Source organism: Acanthochromis polyacanthus, chromosome 7, assembly GCF_021347895.1.
Source record: "Acanthochromis polyacanthus isolate Apoly-LR-REF ecotype Palm Island chromosome 7, KAUST_Apoly_ChrSc, whole genome shotgun sequence".
In the NCBI taxonomy this organism is placed as follows: Eukaryota; Metazoa; Chordata; class Actinopteri; family Pomacentridae; genus Acanthochromis; species Acanthochromis polyacanthus.
In genome coordinates this window covers 37,890,648-37,916,888 of record NC_067119.1, presented here as the reverse complement: position 1 = coordinate 37,916,888, position 26,241 = coordinate 37,890,648, and the positions used below count along the sequence as shown (strand labels likewise).

General features: G+C 39.6%; 1 protein-coding gene across 1 annotated transcript; it reads left to right on the top strand.

The window, feature by feature from the left end:
* The first annotated feature begins 8,974 nt into the window (after positions 1-8,974).
* On the top strand, positions 8,975-25,459 carry LOC127534727 (zinc finger protein 135-like). Its single transcript, XM_051950711.1, has 2 exons — positions 8,975-9,288; positions 22,360-25,459. Exons 1-2 carry the CDS (start codon positions 9,084-9,086, stop codon positions 23,340-23,342), a joined length of 1,188 nt encoding a protein of 395 aa, XP_051806671.1. The 5' UTR covers positions 8,975-9,083; the 3' UTR covers positions 23,343-25,459.
* Positions 25,460-26,241: the final 782 nt, after the last annotated feature.

Genomic DNA, 26,241 nt, shown 5'->3' with positions numbered 1-26,241 from the left:
GTTTCTTAGACCTCTCACATTTAAAGACACAGCAGACAAGGACGTAGAACAAAAAATAAATAACTAAAAAAAGAGAAAAAAGTGAAAGCTTAGACCAAGTAAGTAAAGAAGTGGTTAAACTAGAAACTTATAGTCACTTATGACAGTACTGTTGAAGATGAGAACTGCAAACCCTGGATTAGAGAGTGGTAAACTTGAACCTTAACTAATAAAGGCCACCTCATGTGCCATATGAAGGAGTGTGACAACTCACTCTAAACTGGATCACCAAAAATAGCTGCTCTTCAAGTTAGTCAGGAACAATATATACTGTACTGCAAAGTATTTAAAGTACATATTCAAAATGGAGACAACAGAAAGATATATGGCAGCTTAATACTGGTCATCTTGTGAGTACAATTAAAAAGATATTAAGTAGTAAAGAAGAAGAGAGACAGTCAACATGAGGAAAGAGTCATAAACTGATGAACTATACTTCAGTTTGTACCTTCTTGTCTCAGAACGAGTCACTGAGGTGCAGGGCCCTGAGCATAGGCAAACCAGGCGGTCGCCTAGGGCGCCATCTGCTGGAGGGGCGCCCATAGACATTAATGTCTATGGGGAGGCCAAGTTGCTGTGAAAAAAACGCTCGTTATTTATGTTTATTTCATATGCCATGTGTTTTCTCGTAAATGATAAACAAATAATGTGAAATGTAAATATATATGTATTTATATATATTCGCAAAACTCTGTGATAATGACCTCATCACCTCTTTCTAACCTGACCGGCAGCTGCTGCTGTTGTTTACATTGCAAGGTGTGTGGGGCATCATGGGTAGCGCATCTCAGACGTTTTATTGGAGACAAATGGTCGTCGTTGTGGTTCTATTGACATTGTCAAAAAAAATTATTTTGAAAAGGCATCCCAAGCCGTCAGGTGCTGCTTTCAGAAAACGGAAAAAATGAAGAGGAGGAAAAACTGGCCCAAAGTAGAGTTATGCATTTAAGATAGAGCGTGCTTTTTGACTTATTTTTCGGACACGGCATCTAGATGTCTAAGGTCTAACGCTAGCTAAGTAAATGCAGCGACTGTATCAGTAAACTTTAACAACATATCAAGTAACGCTACCTGTATATATGCAATATGCATGCATGTCAGAAGTTTAACTTAAGTTCATTTAATTACTGTAATCACTAAATAACATGCAAAGCGAAGTTTAGTACGTCACAATGCAAAATATACACGCAATGGTATGTTTATTGTAAAGGTATTGCAATGTACTGCTACAACTTAATGTATATTTTTTTATTTGTATTTGTCCAGATGCACTGAGAAAATATTTGCAGCCACGACAGGCACCTGTAGATGCTGCTACAGAGGAAGACTCAGTCTCTTCTGCACCTGAGGTTCTCAGTGATTGACTGTAAGTTTATTCAATAAAGGATAATGTCTGGAGTACGAAAACTTCATATGATAATTATTGGATGTAATAATTATTATACAGACTAAATAATATTTTTTTTTATCAGTGTCAATCTATAAATAAAGACCACAAACTGATTTTGTGTTTTACACAGCAGCTGCTCGTCAAGCAGCAAGCAGCAAGCAGCAAGCAGCAATACAGCAGCAAGTGAGACACAGCTTCAAGATGTAGATCCAGGTAAGTGTTACAGTAGTAGTCATTTTTGTTAACAATGTACAAATATTATGTAAACAGAAGCACATCCATACTATACTATTTTTTTGGCATATTTATATGAATAATCACTCAGAAGTTGTAACAAAAAAAACACAAAAGGCACAATTCAGATGCCATTCTTAAAGGTGGATGTTTTTTGTGTTTTACACAGCAGCTTCAAGTCAAACAGAAAACTAGCCTAGCCATGCTACACCCATGTTTCTGACGGCACAAGGGTCTAGGGAAGCTCGACAGGGAGGGAGGCGGGCTAAAAGGTTGTCTATCAAATCCCTCTGCCGCAATTGGGTAGGTATACAACCAATCAATGCAACGAATAGACTGAGGTAGTTCCGAGAGCACCGGCGGATTGTGGCTAAGTCCCATTAGCTTCCCAACCAGCGGAGCCACGGAGCCAACTGGTATATTAAGGATTTGCCATATCCCATCGGCATAAGTCCAAATACGTCTTTCTTCTCAATGAAACACTTCAGTGCCGTCCTTTGTTTATCTTTCAAGTTGAATTTTAGCTTCAAATCTTTAAGGGCTGTGGCCAAAGCCGAGTCGAAAGATAACTGTTTATTGTGCGCTGGTTGTTTCCAGGCGTAAACTAACCGTGACGTCACCCGTTGGTTTCAACGCCGAGAAAATGAAGCCCGGATTTTGCTACTTCCTGGTCGCCGTTTTGGATTTTTTGGAGCCAGTGACGTAAAAAGCGTCATCAAACAGGCTGGACCGGAGAGCAACTAGGGGCAGGATTGGCTGAGAACTCTCTTATCCCGCCCACGTTTTACCGCAGAGGCTTCCGTTGCTGTCTATCAAGTATAGCCACGCCCCCTGGCTCCGCCAACTTTAACGATTTATTTAAAATTCAGTATTGATTCATTTTAAGATCGGCCACCTGATCTCTCATTTTGACCATGAAAACTAACGGGAAAAAAATCCCGAGCTGTAGAAAATCAGTCTATCAAATTTTATTTTTTCCAAAAGTGAATTGGGGTCTATGGAGAAAAAGCTTTTTGGAGCCAACCCTAGCGGACGGCGTGATATTGCAAGTTTTTGACACTTCCGGGTTGGCTTCAATTCTGGAGCCAGATGCTACGTCCACTATATATACAGTCTATGGTTGTTTCTGTCAGAATCGTCACACCTCTGTCCTCACTTCGTTACGCCCGCCTTCTGACTCTACACTTCATGGTGATTGGTCCGGTCAGTTTTAGGAGAATCCAGCCTCAAGCCTTATGGAGGGTAACTAGACACACCCTGGCAGAGAATTAAATTCGTTGCCGTGGGTTGTCTAGCGCGGCTAGGCTAACAGAAAGCAGCAACACAGCAGCAACTGAGACACAGCTTCAAGATGTAAATCCAGGTGAGTATTACAGTACTAGATTTTGCATTGTAAAAGTTGAAACTAAAAATAGAAAATCTGAAAACTTTTGTCTTCTGATTGAACTAAAACCATTGTATTAATGCCTCTATAGATGCCTAAATGATTTGTTGTGTATGTTTGATTCTCTTTCAGAAGAAGGACCCAGCACCACCAGCAGACTACAGGTTTCAATCCACCAGCCTGAAGACACATCCTCAACATCAACAAGTGTATGTGAGTCTGTCACAGCAGCCCCCATTGACGCAGCTGATTGGCCCCCTCACCTGTCTAATCTAGAGAGGACCGAGTTAGTCAGTCAAGGGCCTAATGTGATAAAATTAGACTTCACATTCCCAAAAAAACAAGATGGAAGAAGTTGCCATCAACACTACTTCTATAGCCGGTTAGTGAATGGGGAGAAAATCAAAAGAACGTGGCTGATGCATTCCAAAAAGAATGATAGTTTGTACTGTTTCTGTTGCAAGCTCTTCTCCCAGAAAACATTTAAACTAAGCAGTGATGGTGTTAATGACTGGAAAAACTGCAGTGACATACTCAAAACACACGAGAACAGTCCTGAACATACAAAGAACATGGGATCATGGAAAGAACTGGAGTCTCGGATTAAAAAGGGCCAAACAATAGACAAAGTTGAACTTGCACTAATAAATTCTGAAAGGAGAAGGTGGCGAAAAGTCCTCACTAGGTTGGTGGCAATCATTCAGTCACTGGCAGAGCGAAATATTGCTCTCAGGGGGTCCACAGACACACTGAACCAACCCAACAATGGGAATTTTCTAAAGGAAGTGGAGCTTATGGCTCAGTTTGACCCTGTGCTTTCAGTTTTCCCCTGCCAGGAGGACTTTTGCAGCAGACTTGTAAGTGTTAAATTGTGTGTGTGTGTGTGTGTGTGTGTGTGTGTGTGTGTGTGTGTGTGTGTGTGTGTGTGTGTGTGCTCAGGTACTGGCTATACTTGTGGGGACCAAATGTCCCCACAACTGTAGGAAAACCGAAAACAATGTCACTTGTGGGGACCTCATTTTGGTCATCACAAGTTTAAACAGTGTTTTCTTGGCCATGTTGTTGTTACTTAAAAAAGTAAAAGTGCAAAAACGTTTCTTTAGGATTACGCATTGTTTTGGTCTGGGTTAAGGTTAGGGTTAGGGTTAGGGTTAGATATGAATGGGAGTCAATGATATGTCCCCACAATGATAGAAAAACATAGTGTGTGTGTGTGTGTGTGTGTGTGTGTGTGTGTGTGTGTGTGTGTGTGTGTGTGTGTGTGTGTGTGTGTGTGTGTGTATGTGTGTGTGTGTGTGTGTTTAATCAATTTCTATGTTATACAAATAATCAGGGTTCTCTTCTTGTTCTGTTGAAATAGGCTGAATTTCTGTGGAGTACATAATGGTAGTGGTAGTTCTGGTGGTGAGTGATTTACAGAGACATTTAAAACAAAAAATCACAAGACTAATAGTGATAAAATAAGTAAAAATAAGTAGTTAAAATGCCACATGATGCACTCACTTTGATAATTTCACTCTCGGTCCTTCAAAGTTTGCTGTAATGGTGTGATTTTATTAGTATTTCCGGTAATACGGTGGATTTACCGACACAGAGTATGGGTCTGCAAGGTTAAGTCGACCCAGAGCATTTTCAGGCACACATTTTACAGGAATGCCACGGGATGGGTCAAAGGGTAGGGAGGGGCTGTATGCATATACAAAGGGTAAGACAACAGGGACATCTCAGAGGATGGATAAAAGGGTTGGGAGGGGGTTGTAAGTAAATGTCACTTGAGGGTAAAACAACAGAACAAAAGGGTAATTGGGTAACAGGAGGTAAGACGGGGGTATGGCAGAAAGGTGTGATAACAGAAGGTAAGACGGGGGTATGGCAGACAGTAACAAAGGGTGAGTCTGGTGACATGTAACAGTAGTGACAATATGACAATATGTGGGCTATTTCTGCATCATATGTCACTACAGTTTTTCCAGTCATTAACACCATCACTGCTTAGTTTAAATGTTTTCTGGGAGAAGAGCTTGCAACAGAAACAGTACAAACTATCATTCTTTTTGGAATGCATCAGCCATGTTCTTTTGATTTTCTCCCCATTCACTAACCGGCTATAGAAGTAGTGTTGATGGCAACTTCTTCCATCTTGTTTTTTTGGGAATGTGAAGCCCGTTTTTCCTCCTCTTCTTTTTTGCGCTTTCTGAAAGCAGCACCTGACGGCTTGGGATGTCTTTTCATAAAAAAAATTTGTTGACAATGTCAATAGAACCACAACGACGACCATTTGTCTCCAATAAAACGTCTAAGATGCGCTACCCATGATGCCCCACACACCTTGCAATGTAAACAACAGCAGCAGCTGCCGGTCAGGTTGGAAGAGGTGATGAAGTCATTATCACAGAGTTTTGTGAATATATATAAATACATATATATTTACATTTCACATTGTTTATCATTTATGAGAAAACACATGGCATATGAAATAAGCGTAAATAACGAGCGTTTTTTTAACAGCAACTTGGCGTCCCCATTGGGATGGTTCGGTTCGATCCGCTGGATCGATATCGAGTTCGATCCAGGCCAAAATGACTGGATCGAGCATCGGAGTTTTTTTATTAGAACTCGTTCGATCCGATCCATAAGCCCAATCTATCTCATATATATCCTCATCTTCACTTTTCACGACATGCCGTAACACAGACGAGCTGTTGCCATGGTTGCCATGTGCCCGTGTTTTCGCCACGTGAGCAGAGAGTGAACAGAAGTCGGCTGCAGAGCTGGTCATGTCTGCCGTGTGGAATTACTATATGCGAACGTTGGAGAAAAGTAAAATAGCTGAGTGCAACGTTTTCAAAATGAGTGTCTCAAGGGGTGGCAGCAAAACCGGACATTTTAACACAACAAACTTAATAAAGCATCTGCAGAGGCATCATGGAAAGCAGTATGGAGACTTTTTACAGGCGAAAGTGAACCGCAGCAACCATCGTTGCAGGAATCACTACAGAAGAGTACAAAACTCGCTCCAACGCCAAAATATAACAGAGAAAATTGTCGAGTTCATTTTGCTGGATGAGCAACCACCTTGTGTGGTGGAAAATGTGGAGTGTTGTAGTATTTTCGCGTGAACGTGTGCGCCTTACGTTTCACTCTGTGGTCACTTGACGGCTTTTCTGTTGTACGTTTACTGTTTTTTGTTGTTGTTTTCTACTGTTTTTCGGGTCAAATGTGATTAAGTAGCGAACTGTGGACATGTTTTCGTGTTAAATATGATTAGGTGACAGGTCTCTCCTCCTCTTCGTCCACCCCAACGGTGTCTAAATGGCATCAGGGGAGATCCTACGCTGCTCTCAGCTTCACTCGCATGAGAACATTAGGACAAGGTTTAATCGCCAGATATTGTTTATATTCCATCAGTGTTGTACACGTGTCAATAAAATAATTGTTCACTGTTTTGATTGGGTGTCTTGAGAAGCCACGTGCAACTTACTGAGTACTACCTACATTGTTCTAGTGGAGATGCTATTATTTTATGTTAATTCATAAAATTATTTATTGCAGCCTTGCAATACCATTGAGGTATAATGTGACTTTTCTGTTTATACTCTGGGATTATTTAGTTTAATTTAAATATGTGCACCAAGTTGCAGTTTTATTTCAAACATTTGAATGGTGCAGCTGGGTCTGTTGTGTTTACAAACGCTGTTAAAAGCGATGTGAGCTTTAAGTTTTAATAAAGCCACAGCAGTTACACATAACTTATTGTCACGTTTTCCTTCTTTCTTTAGGGGACCAGAACAGGTGTTGTACAATGAACGTGGTGTTTTTAGACGTCAGTATCAAGTAAATTACATCCATGTATTATGAACACCTTCTAGAATGACAAAAAGAATCATATCCGTATCGGATCGGTATCGGCCAATCCTGAAGGCTGCAGTATCGATATCGGTATCGGATGTGAAAAAGTGGTATCGAGCCATCCCGAGTCCCCATAGACATTAATGTCTATGAGCGCCCCCTCCAGCAGATGGCGCCCTAGGCGACCGCCTGGTTCGCCTATGCTCAGGGCCGGCCCTGATAGTGTGTTCTTGTATCTTTGTCCCAGAATGTGAACTCCATATAGGCAATGAAGCTGACCTTCATCACATCGATCAATTCCAGATAAGTTGAAATAGAATAAAAAGATTTACACGAAAGAGTTTTTGAGAAGACCGAGTTCCTTGGTCAATAAACTGTTTGCCTTCCTCAGCCACACAGAGATGTTGTGGCAGCTGGTTCTTAAACCTTCCTCCTTGGGCTCCACTTTCCATTTCCTCAGCCGGGTGGAATTAAACTCTAGGGGGGTAAACACACCTATAGCCATTCATTCTCCCATCAACACACATGCACTCTCTCTTCTATTCACATCCACATACTGATAACAAAAGGGAATGTACAAAATCAACATGAAGCTCAATTTGGTTCCTTCACCAACTTTATTGTCATTACACAGAGTCCAAGTATAAAGACAAATGCAGTTGAGGACGTAACTTTAAGTGCAAAAGAAGCACTAAAAGTGCTTCATGAACAGTTTGGGTGTCTACAATATAATACGGTATAAACAGGACTAAGTGGTGTGATCACATTAAGTATATAAATGGAATAAACTGTAGAAGACAATATAAAATAGATAAATGAACAATATGAGACATATGCAGTTATTCTGTATCTTTCTAGTTTTGTCTTTGTAGCCTTGCTGTTGTTCAGAATCTGTTTTTATATTTTCTTGTATATTTTAGATGAATACTCACAACTGTGATGACAGACAGACGGATAAAGATGAAGAGGGCGGAAGACAAAGGTAACCTTCAGGTGTGCTCTCCAGTTTGTTGGCCAAATATTCCATCATGGCTGTTCTTTTACCCAGATGTTGATCTAACCATCCTGAAGAACCACAAGTCAAACAAGTCAGAATTCATGAATAACATCGTCAAGGCCCATACTGAAGAAGAATGGGGTTCTCAAATACAAATTTACTCAGACGGATCTAACAACGCTGATAATGATGAAGTCACTGTTAGTTTATTCTTTCCAGTTTTCAAGATCAGAAAAGGCTTTAGAATTCCAGATGACAGCATTCACTGCAGAGATATCAGGGATCATTTTGGCACTTTGATGGGTGATGGACAACAAACTGGTCAAGTCAGTCTTATGTAGTGATTCATCAGCTGTGTTGACATCAATAAAGAAGCAAACCCCAAATCCAGACTCAATTTTCTATTAAAAATACTTCAAGCACTGTTTCAAATTCAGAGCAGGGTGTGAGGTGGTTTTATTTGGGTTCCAGCACATATGGGTGTGGAGGGCAATGAGGAAGCAGATAGCTTGGCACAAAGAGCAACCAAGGAGGAAAGAATAGAATTTGATTTAGCACACAGAAAGTCAGATTATGACTCTGTCATTAACAAACTAATCAAAGAAATATGGCAGAGGGTTTAGGAAACAAAAGCAGAGGGGGAATGATTTTGCTATTCAAGGTAAAATGGGAAAAGTAAGAAGGTGGTGCAAGAACAGACTCAATTGTTCTAACCTGGCTAAGACTCAGACACTGCAGTCTGGCTTTGATTGGGAAGCACAGAGATAGGAACTGTGAGTGTGGTGAACTAGAAACTGTGAGAAATGTTCTTCTTAAGTGTAAGCTCTACTCATGCCAACAGAAGAAACATTAGAGACTAGGAGCAGCTGGACGAACTGTTTTTAATCTTTGATTTCTACTTAACATGGAGGAGCGGACAAATATGAAGAAACTTCTATACTTTCTCATGACCACAGGACTGCATAAGAAAATATTGAGAATTCTCTAAGGACTATGAGTAACATCCAGTAGATGGCAGCAATACGCCAGTGATGCGTCTAGTCCGCCTAATTCAATGAGGAAGAAGAAAGTAACTCAGTGTTTCTGCTTGAACTTCACAGTGTGACACCCAGCGGATGTAAACAAAGAAGCACGAGCAGAGTTAGCTTCACTGCTGTGTGGACTGAGCTATTAAACGGCTGTATTATAGTATGAATGAGAAATATCAGAGTGTTAAAGTAACGATGTATTCAGTTGAGTATCTGAGAGAGTTGATCAGCGACAGACTTATTGCTGCTGCTGGAGAAATATTCACAGAGTTTGAAAAAACCATCGTCCAGTACCAGGAAGAGATCGATCGTCAGCGCAGACTGCTGGATGTCATCTGGAAACCACACATCCCCTTACAACCCATAGGTGTGTATGTGTTTTGATGGTGAAGAATTCCACTTATAGCATATGTAGCGGTTGTGTACTCTCTCTTTCATTGTGTAGATAATCGAACTGGGAGCATCCTCTCTATTGGCATCAAATCCGCCGCTTATTTGCAGGAGCTGGTAAAACACACTGATATTACTCTCACAGTCGTACACGTGGTAACCTCTAGATAATGCTAAAAATATAAAACAATTTATTCAGCACGGAGGTTAAACTTAATTAGCATTTTGCTAGCGGAGCTTAAACTGGTCATCTTACCACGGCAACCGGTGTTCTAGATTAACTGGTGATCCGATCAACTGGTGATTCTGGCGTTTCTGAGACAGATGTTTCGTAGGCGTGGCTTTTCAGGACCCCTTACCGACTAACCAGGAAATAAACAATGGAACAACTTCGCTTCTAAAATGAGATTTCTGCTGTTTTATTCATTTTGGTCCTGACAAAATATCTGGAAATAAGTCGCGTTCTCATCGTAGGAGTCATGCGCTGTCAGGCAACAAGAAAGAAAACTACGTAACCGCGGATGAAACTAGTGCAGCTGTGATCACTGTTTACTGTCAAAACCCGTTATAGCAGCTGACAGGAGACCAGGACACGGTGCGCACGTCTTTTAATAAGTTCAAACCGTGTGGTAAAATATCCTTTAGTGGTAGTTCAGCATCACATGTTGGCTGTTTTATATCCTTTAGTGGTAGTTTAGCGTCTCATTCTGGTTGTTTTATATTCTTTAGTGGTAGTTTAGCCAAAATGAGACGCTAAACTACCACTAAAGGACATAAAATAAGCAAAATAAGATAAAAAAAAATTAACTCATAAAGACATAAAATGGCCAAAGTATTACACAAATGATGTATAACGACCAAAATGTCACACAAAGAGCACAAAATTATGAGAAATGTTGAAAATTAAAAGTACAATTTTGAGAATCACCAAGACAGAGAAGTAAAATAAGTGCTTACACCTGCAGAGCATTAGTTAGTATTTAAACCTTAGATTGGCATTCTATCTAGATACAAATATACACTAACAATGAACTTACATGTGCATTTTAAAAGTCATTATGAAGATATCAACGTACCCACTTCTTAATGTCACTCTCCATGCCAGGCCAGTAACAGCGGCTGATTATAGCGCTGTGTGTTTTCTCCCAGCCACAGTGACCTCCAAAATGGCTTTCATGAAATTCATAAACGATGTCATCTGCCTCTTTGGCAGAGCAAACAACTTTTGCCAGGTGATCAGGCTGAGTTTTTTTCCGCCTACATATGTAGTACAGTTCACCATCTAGTGTGTCAATGTGAAGCACATTTAACATGAAATTATAGAGTTTAGAAAGTGTGTTGACAAACTACAAATCCCTATTATACACCTTACCCTTTACCATGAAGGTTTCAGCTCTTCTTCTGATCACGTATTTGTTTTGCAGTGATAACTTCAGGGTAACGGTTGTTAATTTTCAGGTCAAGGACCTCTTGTGCCATTTTGGGGTCCATTTTTTTAAGAGAGATTTTCCTGTGTTGCCCTTTCTTACCACTGGCTACACTAACACCTAACTAACGTAAACTAACCTAAATCCTACGCTTACCTATCTACTAACTTATCTACCTTCACACTTAACTATAAAACTACCTTCACACTTACCTATAGATGCCACAAACGCTTAACAGATACACAGACAGACAAATTACAGAACAGACATACAAAACAGTTACAATCACAAAAAGACAATAACACCAGACTCTCAACACACCTTACCTCAGACACTCTCACTTTCAAACAGCCACTCACTCTGTCACAATCAAACTGCAATCACACTATCAGCCACTCTACAACTACTATAACTCGCTTGATGAAATCCCTGCCTTGTCTAAACTTTCTCCTCACTAAACCCACAAGGTTGTAATGGGTTAACCAACCTTATACCGAGAGAGAGATGTACTCCCCAAATCTCTCCACCTGTGTGCCCACCTGTGTAGCCAAATTTGGCCACACAGGTGTGCCTGTGCCCACCTGTGTGCCCAGTTTGAGCAAATTGGTTAACTGTGTGCAAGTGCTACTTGAGCACCTGTCTAATGAAATCATTTGAATTTTTTTGATAGTGTCAAATTTTGTTGTGATAAGTATTTACCTCTGTAGGGTTCCATACATGTAGCTACATAAGAATATGTACCAGTGAGAGATACGTTTTGCTTTTATGTGGGATACAATTGTTAATTTTGTTTGTATTTTTCTAATGTCTGGACTTCTGCTTTGTATATTTCTACAGTTGTACAGTTTCATTTAGCAGATGCTTTTATCCAAAGTGACATCTGAGAATACATACAACACAAGCAAGGATCTAGTCAGGAGAAAACAGCCTGGATAAATGCCATTAAAAAAGTTAAAATGTTTAAATAGGACCTTGGTGTCTGCAGGCAGTGCAGAAGGTAATAGGATTGTTACTTTTTTTTTTTCAGCAAGTGAAGTACAAAGGTATTCGGTGAAGAAGTGGTTTTTAGTCTTTTTTTTTGGACTGAGAGAGATTCTGCAGATGAAACTTACTGTCAAACAATGCAGTGAGATAATCTTATTTGGTCTGTTTTTACTATTTCTCATTTTATTGTTTGCATGTGTTGAATTTTGAGATTGTGTGGCTTGTTTGAAACAGCAGCTTCTGAAGGCAGGAATGAGAAATTGTTGGTTAAAATGTGGGTCAGATGGTTTATATAATTTCGTTGTTTTACTTAAAAGGTGTATAAAAGTAAAACAACGCAGATCCACCAGCTTAATTGCAGTAATCTTTGAAAACAGTAACAGTATTTCTCGTGTTGTTTCTGTCTGACCGTCGGACTGAAGCCTCAGACTGTCACCAGTTAATCTGGTGTAGATCGTCACACTCTGCCGCAGCGAAGCGATATTTCCACTCCGTTAGGTGGAAGTCCTCATAAAACCGCGTATTTTATTGGTAGACTGAACAGCCGTGAGTCAAAAAAGAACAATAACGATTTTTGGAGCCAATGTTAAAGCTGACAACAAGAGCATTTCGGAACAGTTTATTGACGTCTGTGTGTTTTGAACAGGCATCAACACAGTCACCCATAGGTGAAGAAAATAGAAATCGAAGCTTAAAAATGATCTTTCCCTTAAACATTCAAGCCGACTGCAAACATGTAGATAAATGGATGTATGCATTCCAAAAAAAATAATCATTCCACGCAAAGTTTTACATAGAGACATCATTCTATGTATTGCCGGTGTAACGTCTGTCTCGCTAACTGAAAATCACCAGTTGATCGGATCACCAGTTAATCTTGAACACCGGACACAGCAGACTGAGACCGCAATGTGGGGGAACACACCATAGTTTTTTTCTCTCTCTTTTTATTGAAACAAAGCAGCATCAACAGTCGTACAAGAGGTACGAAGAGTAACAAAAAAGACGTACAAGATAGAAAGAAAAAAGAGTTTTAAAAAAAGTAACAAAATAAAAGGAGTCTGTCTGCATGAATGTTCAATGGGCTAGGGCAGGGGTCGGCAACCCGCGGCTCTGGAGCCGCATGCGGCTCTTTCAGCCCTCTGTTGTGGCTCCCTGTAACTTTGGAAAATAAATTGCTCTGCCTTTCAGGCGTGTTTCAATGCATTTTAATATAGTTTTATTGTGAAATTACCGCTCTTATTTTGACGCGTCACTCCACCGGATGTGCAGCTGGGGTTTTCCTCTGGCTGGGACATGACTATGCATGAGAGCGCAAGGTTGATGCAGAGGAGATGGAGAAGCAACGCCTGTAGTTTCACATCGTTTTGTACTCAAGAATGGCAAGCCTGTATATTAAAGCTCCACTCCAAGAAAGACACGTCTTGTCTTTGATTCAAAAGTACTCGTGATAGGGTGATACACGTTACTCGCAAGAACACGGCAGCAGGTCAGAGAGTCAGAGGAGTGTCGTCTTGGAAAATAGGGCAGCGACTTACCGGAGAAAAGTTATTAGCTTAAGATAAATAGATTTTACAAGTTAAATAGACACTCGCAAAATATTGATTTCCAGCTAACATTACGTAACATATGAGGTCCAGGAGCAAAAATGACATTAACCAGGTAAGATAAATATTAGTGGTAGGACACAATTTAAAAAATGAATCTAATTAGAGGCTTTGTAATTAATTAATCACGACTGATTAACAAGGGCATAGAGGTAAAAAATAAAAATAAAAAAAAGCGATATATGCAGTGTTGTCTTCATTTTAAATGCCAAAAGGATTTTGCGGCTCCCGGTGTTTTCTTTTTGTGGGAAACGGGTCGAAATGGCTCTTTGAGTGTTAAAGGTTGCCGACCCCTGGGCTAGGGGTTGTCCATGAATCCGACATCCTCAACCATACCAAAAAGCTTCACAGCAGTCCGCCCTTTCATATGCTTCAGTGATGAGAAGAATAGAGACGTCTCTTTATGAAACACACCAAAAATGGGTCTACATTTCAGAAATCTACATTTGTGTAATTTCCCTAATATTACAATGACATTCCCTAACATGTCTAGCAAAAAGTTATTAATTACAAATCCATACAAAATATTTTCACATTCAAAAGCAGGAATTGGTACATAGTTATATAACCAGTGATGTACATCATCCCAAAAAGCTTTAGAATACATACATTCATAGAATACGTGATCTGTAGTTTCAGTGTGCTCATTACAAAAGGAGCAGTTATTATTCTCAAAACCAAATCGTTTGCTTAAAAAATCAGCTGAGGGATAAATTCTATTCATAATTTTGAAATGATTTTCTTTCATTTTGGGGGCAATAGGAAATTTGAAGAATTTAGATCTTAAAATTTGAGCATCGTTTTTGGAGAAAAAATGTAGAATTGAGTTTCTCGATGATGGGTTTGGGAGAATTACTTTGGAATCATTTAGCCTATAACCATTCAGCATGAGCGATGGGAGATTTGCCTGAATTTTGTTTTTATGCAAGTCTGATGCCATTAACAAGACTGCCTGAGGTATTGCTTTAATTACTTGGTTATATTGGCGTTTGTCAGGTACACACGTGGACAAAATTGTTGGTACCCCTCAGTTAAAGAAGGAAAAACCCACAATTCTCACTGAAATCACTTGAAACTCACAAAAGTAACAATAAATAAAAATTTATTGAAAATTAAATAATCAAAATCAGCCATCACTTTTGAATTGTTGATTAACATAATTATTAAAAAAAAACAAACTAATGAAATAGGGCTGGACAAAAATGATGGTACCCATAACTTAATATTTTGTTGCACAACCTTTTGAGGCAATCACTGCAATTAAACGATTTCTGTATTTGTCAATGAGCGTTCTGCAGCTGTCAACAGGTATTTTGGTCCACTCCTCATGAGCAAACAGCTCCAGTTGTCTCAGGTTTGATGGGTGTCTTCTCCAAATGGCATGTTTCAGCTCCTTCCACATATGTTCAATGGGATTCAGATCTGGGCTCATAGAAGGCCACTTTAGAATAGTCCAACGCTTTTCTCTCAGCCATTCTTGGGTGTTTTTGGCTGTGTGTTTTGGATCGTTGTCCTGTTGGAAGACCAGTGACCTGCGACTGAGACCAAGCTTTCTGACACTAGGCAGCACATTTCTCTCCAGAATGCCTTGATAGTCTTCAGATTTCATCGTACCTTGCACACTTTCAAGACACCCTGTGCCAGATGCAGCAAAGCAGCCCCAAAACATTACTGAGCCTCCTCCATGTTTCACCGTAGGGACAGTGTTCTTTTCTTCGTATGCTTGGTTTTTGAGTCTATGAACATAGAGTTGATGTGCCTTACCAAAAAGCTCCAGTTTGGTCCCATCTGTCCAAAGGACATTCTCCCAGAAGCTTTGTGGCTTGTCAACATGCATTTTTGCAAATTCCAGTCTGGCTTTTTTATGAGTTTTTTTCAGCAGTGGTGTCCTCCTTGGTCGTCTCCCATGAAGTCCACTTTGGCTCAAACAACGACGAATGGTGCGATCTGACACTGATGTACCTTGGCCTTGGAGTTCACCTTTAATTTCTTTGGAGGTTGCTCTGGGCTCTTTGGATACAATTCCAACGATCCGTCTCTTCAATTTGTCATCAATTTTCCTCTTGCGGCCACATCCAGGGAGGTTGGCTACTGTCCCGTGGGTCTTGAACTTCTGAATAATATGAGCCACTGTTGTCACAGGAACTTCAAGCTGTTTAGAGATGGTCTTATAGCCTTTACCTTTAAGATGTTTGTCTATAATTTTTTTTCGGATGTCCTGGGACAATTCTCTCCTTCGCTTTCTGTTGTCCATGTTCAGTGTGGTACACACCTTTTCACCAAACAGCAGGGTGACTACTTGTCTCCCTTTAAATAGGCAGACTGACTGATTATGAGTTTGGAAACACCTGTGATGTCAATTAAATGACACACCTGAGTTAATCATGTCACTCTGGTCAAATAGTTTTCAATCTTTTATAGAGGTACCATCATTTTTGTCCAGGCCTGTTTCATTAGTTTTTTTTTAAATAATTAAGTTAATCAACAATTCAAAAGTAATGGCTGTTTTTGATTATTTAATTTTCAATAAATTTTTATTTATTGTTACTTTTGTGAGTTTCAAGTGATTTCAGTGAGAATTGTGGGTTTTTCCTTCTTTAACTGAGGGGTACCAACAATTTTGTCCACGTGTGTATATTAAATTTGGTACTGAAATTTTCAAAAGTTAGCATTTTTCCAGAGCAGTCCAGTAAATGCATCACAGACAAGATTCCTTTATCAAACCAATTTTGTTGAAATATAGATTTTTGTTTATGTAGAACATATCTACAGTTCCAAAATGGGGTCATATGGGGACTGAAATTGTGCTTGTAAATTAATCTCCAGTATAATAGAGTCTGCTGATGAAATGAAGAAATTTTGATTGGGAGCTTATTTAGGTCATAATCGCATTTAAGTAGGAACTCGATTCCTCCTAATTTTGTGAAAATTTCATTTGGGATGTGAAACCAGAATTGTTTGGGTTGTTTAAGAAAGTGTCTCAACCAGTTTATTTTGATGGTTCCATTAATACATTCAAAGTCTATGGTTTTCACACCACCCTCCTCATGTTCCTTAACCATAGTACCTTTTTTAATGTAATGTGTTTTCCCTTTCCAAATGAAGTTAAACATAGTTTGATTAATTGCTTTGATAGCATCTTTAGGTATGGATAAGGAATAAGCGGGGTAAATGAATCTGGAAATGCATTCCATTTTAGTGAGAAAAGTTCTTCCTATGATAGAGATGTCTCTCTGAGACCATGAATTTAGATGAGTTTTAGATTTTTCTACACAGTTCCATATATTAAGCTTGGATAATTGGTCGTTATCTTTAGTGATATATACACCCAAGTATTTCATTGTTGTCTTTACAGGAATGTTATGAATGGCTGACAGATCGCAGTCATGAATAGGTAATAATTCACATTTACTAAAGTTTAATTTTAAACCAGAAGCTTTAGAGAAAAAATTAATAGAATCAAGGATTTTTGGTAGTTGATCAGAGTTTTTCATGAATATGGCTGTATCATCAGCCAATTGACTGATGGTTAGTTGCTTCCCGAGAATATTTAATTTGTCAAAATCAGATTTTTTCATTAGAATCGATAGCATCTCAGCTGCTGCAATGAATAATAAGGGCGAGATAGGGCAGCCCTGCTTTATTCCCTTATTAACTGAAAATCTACGGGAAGTGCCCTGTGGTAGTATAACGGTACTGTTAGTGTCCGTATATATCAATTTGAAGAAATCTATAAAGTAATTTCCAAAACCTAGCATTTCTAGTGTTTTAAACATGAACTGGTGCTCTAACATATCAAAAGCTTTAAAGAAATCTAGAAATAAAATAAAACCGTTGTCGTTAATTAAATCTTTGTAGTCAGTCAAGTCAAGAATAAGTCGTATATTGTTGTGAATTGAACGTCTCTTAATGAATCCAGACTGAGTTTCTGATATAATGTCCGTGATACCTGTTTTAAGTCTATTGGCAAATATATGAGTTAACATTTTGTAATCGTTGTTCAATAGAGTGATTGGTCGCAAAGTTCCCATTCAAAGCAATACATGTACATTGAAAATAAATCAGAATCTGCTCATTTCTCAACAGATTTTCGTGTGGTTTACTTCATTGTCAACGTCAAAACATGTGCTATTGATAGAGAATATTTTATTTGAAATAAACAAAAACAAAAAAGGCATCCTACAAATGTAGCTTATTATTTAGGTCCAGAGGCCAGGGAATCTTTTCAGTTCAGCCATTACATATATAAATTTAAATACGTAGATATGTAGAAAATGTTTTGAGATCAAAACATTTACTTGCAAATGTAATCTATTTATTAATAATAATTATATATATATATATATATATATATATATATATATATATATATATATATATATCATGGTAGAGACTGCGATTTGGTAGAATTTGAGTTTCTACCAGTAGAGATTGCGATTGTAATCTCTACCAGTAGAAACTCCAATCCTACCAGTAGAGATTTGTCAGGGCTAAGGTTAGACTTTTAAGGTTAGGGTCAGGGCAGGGGTTAGATTAAAAGGTCAGGGTCAGTTAAGGTCAGGGCAGGGGTCAGATTTAAAGTTCCATCTCTACTGGTAGAGATTACAATCGCAATCTCTACTGGTAGAAACTCCAATTCTACCAAATCGCAGTCTCTACCCTGACATATATGTATGTATATATATAGGCAGTTATTTACATATAACAAGGAACTAGAATAGAACAGGATAGAGTTTATTTACATTTACAATAAACAACACAATTACAATAAACAACAGAATTATTAATATTAATTATTATTTATTTATCTCTCTCTCTCTAGGCTGTTATATAGTTGCAGCAAACCCCTCTCTCCTCAGAGCTGTTTCCCACTTCTTCCTCAAACCATAGTCTTTGGGAAACCTACATGGAATTAAAAAAAAGTAGATGGAGAAGTAAATAAGTACGTACACAACAACATATTTATAAAGAAATCATGCTAATAAATTAAGTACAAAGAACTGAATTAGCCAATATACTGGAGACCAAAGTTATTTAATTTAGTATAACCTTATTTAGTAACATTTCAATTATCTGAGAGCAGTCCTAAAGAATTGCCTATAATCCCAATCATAAAATGGGTTTGGAGGAAGAACATAGATGCTAATCTGGATATATATGAGTTAGGCTTTATAACTACTATTGGTACTATTGGTGGTATTAATAGTAATGCGACTACTATCTGTCTACTTATCTGTCTGTCTTGAAAAACATCTTTGAGTGTCCCAAAATGCGCTATATAAATTTGATGCATTATTGTTACTACTCGTAGTAGTGGTAATACACCAACTACTGCTGCTGATACTGTCACTGCTACTAAAACTTGTAATACTAGTACACATGCCGATACTACTTCTATGACTCTAACAGCTACTTATACTACTACTGCTGCTTGTACTTTTAGCATTACTACTACTGCTTGTACAACTATACTACAGCTACTATTAATCATCTGGTTTTTGGTTGTCCAGCTGTTAGCTCGTGTTAGTGTTTTGCTCATGGCTAACTAGTTAGCTCTCACAGACTGGAAGCTCTCAACAAGATTTAATTATGAAAAAAGAACCAAAAACTATTTTTACCTGTGGAAAGTTATCCCAAGTTTCCTTGTCTTGATCGTCCAATGTAGTGTGCAACCATATGCAGCACAATGAGCCGGAATTCTTCTTGTTTTAGTTTTCGTGCCATTGACATTAGTGGTGCAACGGATCACTAAACTCATGGATCAGATCGGTCCTCGGATCAAGAGTCTCGGATCGGATCATTCTTTGGATCAGCATGTCTATGACATATACACATATGTCGATGTGATCACCCCTTCCTCCCTCCAGACGAAAATATTCGGAGCTCATCTCTTCCCTTCGCCTTCGGCCCACTTCGGCTCATCCCGTCGTGTTCGGCTCATCCCGGCTCCTCCGTTCGTGTTTGTAAACACCACTCGAATAGCCAGGTTGCTGCCGACTCTGATGTCACGCTTCACTTTGTTGCATAAACACAAGACAAGATGCTGAAGACCTCCGCTGTTTGGGAATTCTTCAGTTTAACTGAAGACAAAACGAAGGCAAAATTTTGACCTGAGACCAGACGAACAGATCCGAATATTCGGGCCGTCTCCGCCACAAGCAGCCTACATCAGTAAAACTGATGTAGGACTCAGCAGTAAGACTGGACTATAAATCTGTGATGCTTGCAAAGAAATCCACATTATTACTAGAGCCGGGTTCTGCTCGAGGTTTCTTCCCTGTTAAAAGGGTGTTTTCCCTTGCCACTGTCGCCTTTGGGCTTGCTCTGGGGGTCAGGCATATGGGTTCTGTAAAGCGTCTTGAGACGATTTGACTGTAATTGACGCTATATAAATAAAATTGAATTGAATTGAATTGAATTGAATTATTAAGCTCCGCTTTTACAGACTCCAAGCATGCCTCATACATCTGTGGAATGGCGACTTGGTAAATAATTCTGTGATGACACTTGGAATTCTTTCAGCATATCCAAAAAACCTTCCTTGCACACGACATTAATGGAGAGTGTGCATTTCACAATATAATGTGTAATGGCCGCAGTTAAACCTTGGTAGCGCTTGGAAATTTTATCATATGGTGTAACAGAAGAAAGACTTTCACCAATTGTTGTCTGTGTGCTTGCCTTTCCTTTGTCTGCCTTCATTGGAGTAGCTCGTGGTGTTTTAGATTTTAAGAAAACGACATACAGTTCCTTGTGGTTGTGTTCGAGGTTGCTGTGCAGATTTGTAGTGTTTCTTCGCAACGTAGCCACAGGTTTTCGGCATGACTTGCAAAGTTCTTGCTTCTGTGACTCGTCCTGTCTCCTAAAGCCATAGTACCGTATTTTCACGACTATAAGGCCCACATAAAAGTCTTAGATTTTCTTCAAATTGTGCGGCGCGCCCTATGGTGCAGTGCGTCCTGTGTGTGTTGTTGTAAGGCGGACGTAGACCAGGTGGTTTTTTCCACGCATCACCATCGCTGTTGATCTGTGACTCTATGCGTGCCCATCTCACAGCCGATGTGAAAAAACAAGTGAAGCAAATGAACTCTGAGCTTACTGTCATTCCGGGAGGCCTGACAAAGGAACTCCAACTGCTGGCCATCGGTGTGAAAGTAAGGCTGCGAGCGGCGTGGGAGCGATGGATGACCGATGGAGACCACAATTTCACTAAGAGTGGAAGGCAGCGCCGGGCGAGTTACGCCACAATTTGCCAATGGATTGTAAATGCTTGGGCTAACGTGTCTGCTGGCACTGTTGTTCGAGCTTTCGCAAAAGCCGGCATCATTTCCGAGGCGCCGCACGGCACGGAAAGTGACTCTGACAGTGAAGAAAGTGAGCCTGGCATGTTTGATGGAGGTTTAGCGCAGCTGTTCGGTTTGATTGATGACGATTACCGGTAAAAAAATGTGAATACCAAACTCAGTTTTGCTCCCGCTCTATTTTTAAATACGCACACTTGTGTGCTTGTTTAATCCGTGTGTTTTACCATGCCCGCGACTATTGATGATTAAAAAATGTTAGTACTTTGTAATCAATACTTAAATAAAGCACAACCAAACTCAGTTTTGCTCCCGCTCTATTTTTAAATACGCACACTTGTATGCTTGTGTGTGTGTGTTGTTGTAAGGCCGACGTAGTAGAGGACACCATGAGAACGTTAAAGGGGGAGGTGTGGGCGTGGATTGTATATAAAACCCTCGCCATATAATCAGGTGCGCCTTATGTGTGTGTTAAATACAGTAATGGCACACATAACTGAGACTGCGCCTTTTGGTACAGTGCGCCTTTTGGTCGTGAAAATACGGTACTCCCAAATTTTGGAGGTGTGCTGTTTTTTAGGCACAAGTTGTTCGTTACAGTCGTCTTTCTCGTGTCCTGCCATGTTGTGTTGTTGTGCTCGTAGCAAAAGTGGTATTTGGAGTCGGGGGAGGGGGGTTTAAGGTCGTGCTCAATTGGTCACAAGAAAACGTCTATGCATGCAAAAAGCATGATTTATATATCTAAATAATCATAAAATAATCGCGCAACTTTGCGATATGGATGTCGCACTTACCATTATTGAATAAACAATGTTTTTTTGATATATCGTGCAGCCCTAATGGTGTCTGTTAGTTGATATTTGTGGAGTTTTAAAATCGTGATCGTTGTGTTGATTGACCCTGGAAGCAAGACCAAAGTTTCCTGTTCAGAGGTGCTGGAAGTGTTTATCTGAACTACTCCACACTGACAGAAACTGCATTGTGTTATCAAACAGTTTAATAATAAAACTCTGACAGAGGACTCAGTCATTCCATCATTTCAGTCCAGAAACATAATTCCATGTATAGAGATCATTCATGATCTAAAGAAAGCGCACGTACAGAGTTAGAGAGTATAGAAGTTGTGTTCAACTGCAATGACAGAGGACTCAGTCATTCCATCATTTCAGTCCAGAAACATAATTCCATGTATAGAGATCATTCATGATCTAAAGAAAGTGCACGTACAGAGTTAGAGAGTATAGAAGTTATGTGTTCAACTGCATTCCACTTTTAACATGTTGGGTTTCACTGATGAGTCAAATCAACAGTACAGTAACCAGCAGTAAAATAAGAATAACATTAAAATCCAAATGTCCTGACAGGTTTGAAGGCTGAAGAGGACAGCAGCTTTATTCAGACAGATTTTACTGGATCCCATCAAACCTGTCTGTGTGGTGTGTAGAAAAGTACCCAGTGGTGTTTACCATTAGAATCTTTGTGATCCTGTATCCACTGTGGAACAACGTGTTCATAGAAATGTTCAGTCATTTGGAGATGCTTGTATCATTCATGCTGCTATGTCATGGCTCCTGGACTTCTATTATAAACCATCATATTCTTTTTGCATCAAACATTCAACTGTTGTGCTGATTTTGTTGGAGACAGCCAGTCCTGGACAAAGTGACAGATGTGTGTTCTCTCATCATCACAGTAGTAACCATTATCTTTTGTCTCTTTGTCCCTCCAGAGCTCCCACAGTCTTATGTCTGTGAGAATGAGAAGACTGTCGTTGACCATCAGCCCCATGACAAGGAGAGAAACTCCATGGTGGACCATGAGGACCCAGAGCCTCTACGGATTAAAGATCAGCAGGAGGAACTCTGCACCAGTCAGAACCAATCAAACCCAGAGATTTCTCAAATTAAAATGGAACAGGAAGAATTGTGCACCAGTCTGGACCAATTAAACCCAGAGTTACCACAAATGAAAGTGGAACAGGATGAACTCTGCTCCAGTCAGGAGGAAGAGTTAATTGGATTGAAACAGGAGACTGATACTTTTGAGGTGACTCCTGCTGATGAGGAAAGTGACCACGGTGAACCAAAACCAAACAGTGATCAGCTCCTGTTTCACATCTCTTGTGTAGCTGAGAGCCCAGATCAGGAAGGAAGCAAGGATGTAGACTCAGGATCAACTAGATGTATCGAGCAGAAACCAAGACATCAGAGTAACAGCAGTCACAGTAATGATGTAGACAATGCTCCAACGTCAGCGAGACAGTGTGGTAATGACAAGGCAAGAAAATCTGCAACATGCGAGGTCTGTGGAAAAGCTTTTAGGTATAAGTCAATTTTAATCAAACATCACAGAACCCACACAGGTGAGAAGCCGTATTCTTGTGAAACCTGTGGAAAAAGCTTCAGTCAACGGACCTATTTGACTGCCCACATGAGATGTCACACAGGTGAGAAGCCGTATGTTTGTAACACTTGTGGAAAAAGATTTTCTGGTTCATCAGCACATTATAGGCACGTGGTAGTTCACAAAATGGGAAAGCCATATTCTTGTGGAACCTGTGGAAAAAGCTTTGGTCAAAGGGGCACTTTGACTGACCACATGAGATGTCACACAGGTGAGAAGCCATATGCTTGTGGAACCTGTGGAAAAAGCTTCAACCGTAGTCATCGATTAAAAGCCCACATGAGAATCCACACAGCTGAGAAGTCGTGATCCGGAAATATCTGTGGAAAACATAATGTCAGAACTAAGGTTGAAACAACATGGAAGAATTGGTATAGGTTAAAAGTAGATGTTTTAGATTTAAAGCACCTTTAGTCTGTGCTTCAACAACAATTGTGAGGAAGTATGTAAGCAATCCTTGATGATTAGACCAGAGGGAGTCTGGACTGTGGTGGTGGTGGAGCAGGCAGAAGAACCAAACTGAATGTCTGGATGGATATGGTATTGGTACAGACTGCTACATTTCTGCTATCATGACATCCTTCATCAGCAGAGCAGTGATTGGAGATATTGTGAAGCTGTTTGGAACATTTTCACGTCCTGCTGAGAGAACATGGCTGTTCAGGTGTGAACATACTGCTGGAATCCACTCAGCTTGAGTTCTGCCGTCTTTCAAGTAAAAGGAGGCAACGAGATACTGAGACATTGTGACAGTAGGACACAACAGAGTGTGTCAATGCTGCAGAGGAGATCTGGACATGAAATAAAGTTGTAATAAAACATCTACAGCTCCATGACTGCTTCATGAAATGTTTTGAATGCATTTAAACAGATGTACATTTACAAGTTGCTTAATAAAGAGTGTAACACTGAAGAGCCCCAGCAAGAATATCTCTGAGTCAGATATCAAAGACATAACCAACATTATTATGTTTTCAACCAACAGACAAGTGGTTTTACTAGTAGTAGCTGATACACTCCTGCAAATGTTAAAAACAGGTGAAGCTGTGCTGCAGTTTCTGCTGGTTAGATAAAGGTCTTATGCTATTTATTTCTTCTGTTGTCACCACATAGGTCATCTGTGTGATTTGTTAGTAGGATCTCATTGTGTCGTCATACAGCACATTGAACCCTTGTATTGTCTTAACATCCTGAACATCCTCAGGGTCAAAAATGACCTGCCTCCACTGAGCCTCTAAAATAGAGCAGCTTAATGGAATTTTTAACCAAAAATCTATTTTACATGAAGAAACTACCTGTCATGCTATATGGTATTTCACACTTAAGACAACCTTACGCCTCTCTATGGCACAACCCAGCCATACGTATTGGGAGGAAATCTGTCTACTGGAATCAATGGCTTGTAAGAGGGATACGCAAATTGAGTGACCTGTATGTAGATGGAGTGTTCATGTCATGGGCTGATGTTATGCAAAAATGTAATCTGGATTATAAAGTTAATTTTTGGAAATATCTGCAAATGAGAGACTGTATTATAAAGGGTCAATTTAATCACAACAAGACTACACTGATGGAAGTTTTGGACCTACCCAGTATAACACACAGACCAGCCATATTACATAAGGCATTTAATGGTTTACTAAAAAATACATGTAAAAACCTGAGGATCATTTGGCAGAAAGACCTAGGGTGTGATCTGAGTGAGGAGGAATGGTTGAATATCTTGTCAAATACAGGGAAACACATGAGAGAGGTGAAGGGGAAATTTATTAAGTACAAGATAATTCATAGATTTTACTTCACACCTTCGAAACTATATAGAATGGGCTTGATGGGGAATAATTTCTGTTGGAAATGTCAAAGCGAAACAGGGACATTTTTACATGTGATTTGGGGATGTAAGCCAGTGTACCCGTTTTGGAAGAAAGTACTGGAACATATGAGTAAATGGTTTGGTGTGGTGGTACCGGTTTCACCAAGACTGTGTTTGTTAGGGGACCAAACAGAAATGCCAAATATATCTAAATATGAACGGGGGGTCTTAAAAGTTGGGATGGTTACAGCTGCTCGAACAATTCTCATTGTATGGAAGAGTACAGCCGCCCCAGATACTAAAAAATGGATGGAAATGATGTCAGAAGTTGCATCTTATGAATGTATGTTGGCTAGAATTAACAATGAAGAGAACCATTTTAGGAGGGCCTGGGAACGTATTTTCTTGTAGGCAGGGCATATGGAAAAACTGTTGACACAGTGTTGATGAATGCATATTTTGGTGGTTTGAGGGGAAATGTTGATTTACAGAGGGTCTTTGTATATATATATGGTTCTATACTGGAAATACTGTCGGTTCTTGGTGTCAATGTTTGTTTTGTTTTGGAGTTTGTTTATGTGTGTATGAATAAATAAAAACTTTCATAACAAGAGACTGTGCTGGGAGACACAGCAAACCTTCTGGCAATGGCACACATTGATGTGCCATCCTGGAGGAGTTGAACTGTCTGTGGAACCTCTGTAGGGTCCAGGTATCGCCTCATGCTACCAGAAGTGACACTTACCCTAGCCAAATGCAAAACTAGTGAAAAACAGTCAGAAAAGATTAGGAAGGAATAAAATGTCAGTGGCCTTCACCTGTAAACTCATCCCTGTTTTGGGGGTTGCCTCATTGTTACCCCTCTAGTGCATCTGTTGTTAATTTTCTGAACACCAAAGCAGCTGAAACTGACTAAAAAGCCCCTCAGTTACTTACTTGACCAGATCAGTATCCCACATGTTTCACTAATTTAATGCAATACTTAGATTAAAAAGTGTTCCTTTAATTTTTTTGAGCAGTGTATGTATGTATGTATGTATATATATATATATATATATATATATATATATATATATATATATATATATATATATATATATATGCATGTCTATCATACAGGAATAGTTACTAGGGATATTGTCCTTAACAAAAATGCATATGAGAATTTGCACCCCAAAGTGATACCGATGACCCCAATTTTACCCACTTGGCTCATGGACTACATAGAGAGTGTGCTGACCAGCTGCATCTTGATCTGGTTTGGCAGCTCCGGTGCCTCAGACAGGAAGTTGCTGCAGAGGGTGGTGAGGACGGCAGAGAAGATCATCGGGACCTCTCTTCCATCCATTCAGGATGTTGAACACAAGTGCCGTCTCGACAGAGCCCGCAACATCA

Excerpts from the sequence above, each read along its gene's own strand:
- LOC127534727 (XM_051950711.1), top strand. The coding sequence starts at position 9,084 with ATGAATGAGAAATATCAGAGTGTTAAAGTAACGATGTATTCAGTTGAG. Across the intron at positions 9,289-22,359 it reads CATCCCCTTACAACCCATAG|AGCTCCCACAGTCTTATGTC; the intron begins GTGTGTATGTGT and ends TTGTCCCTCCAG.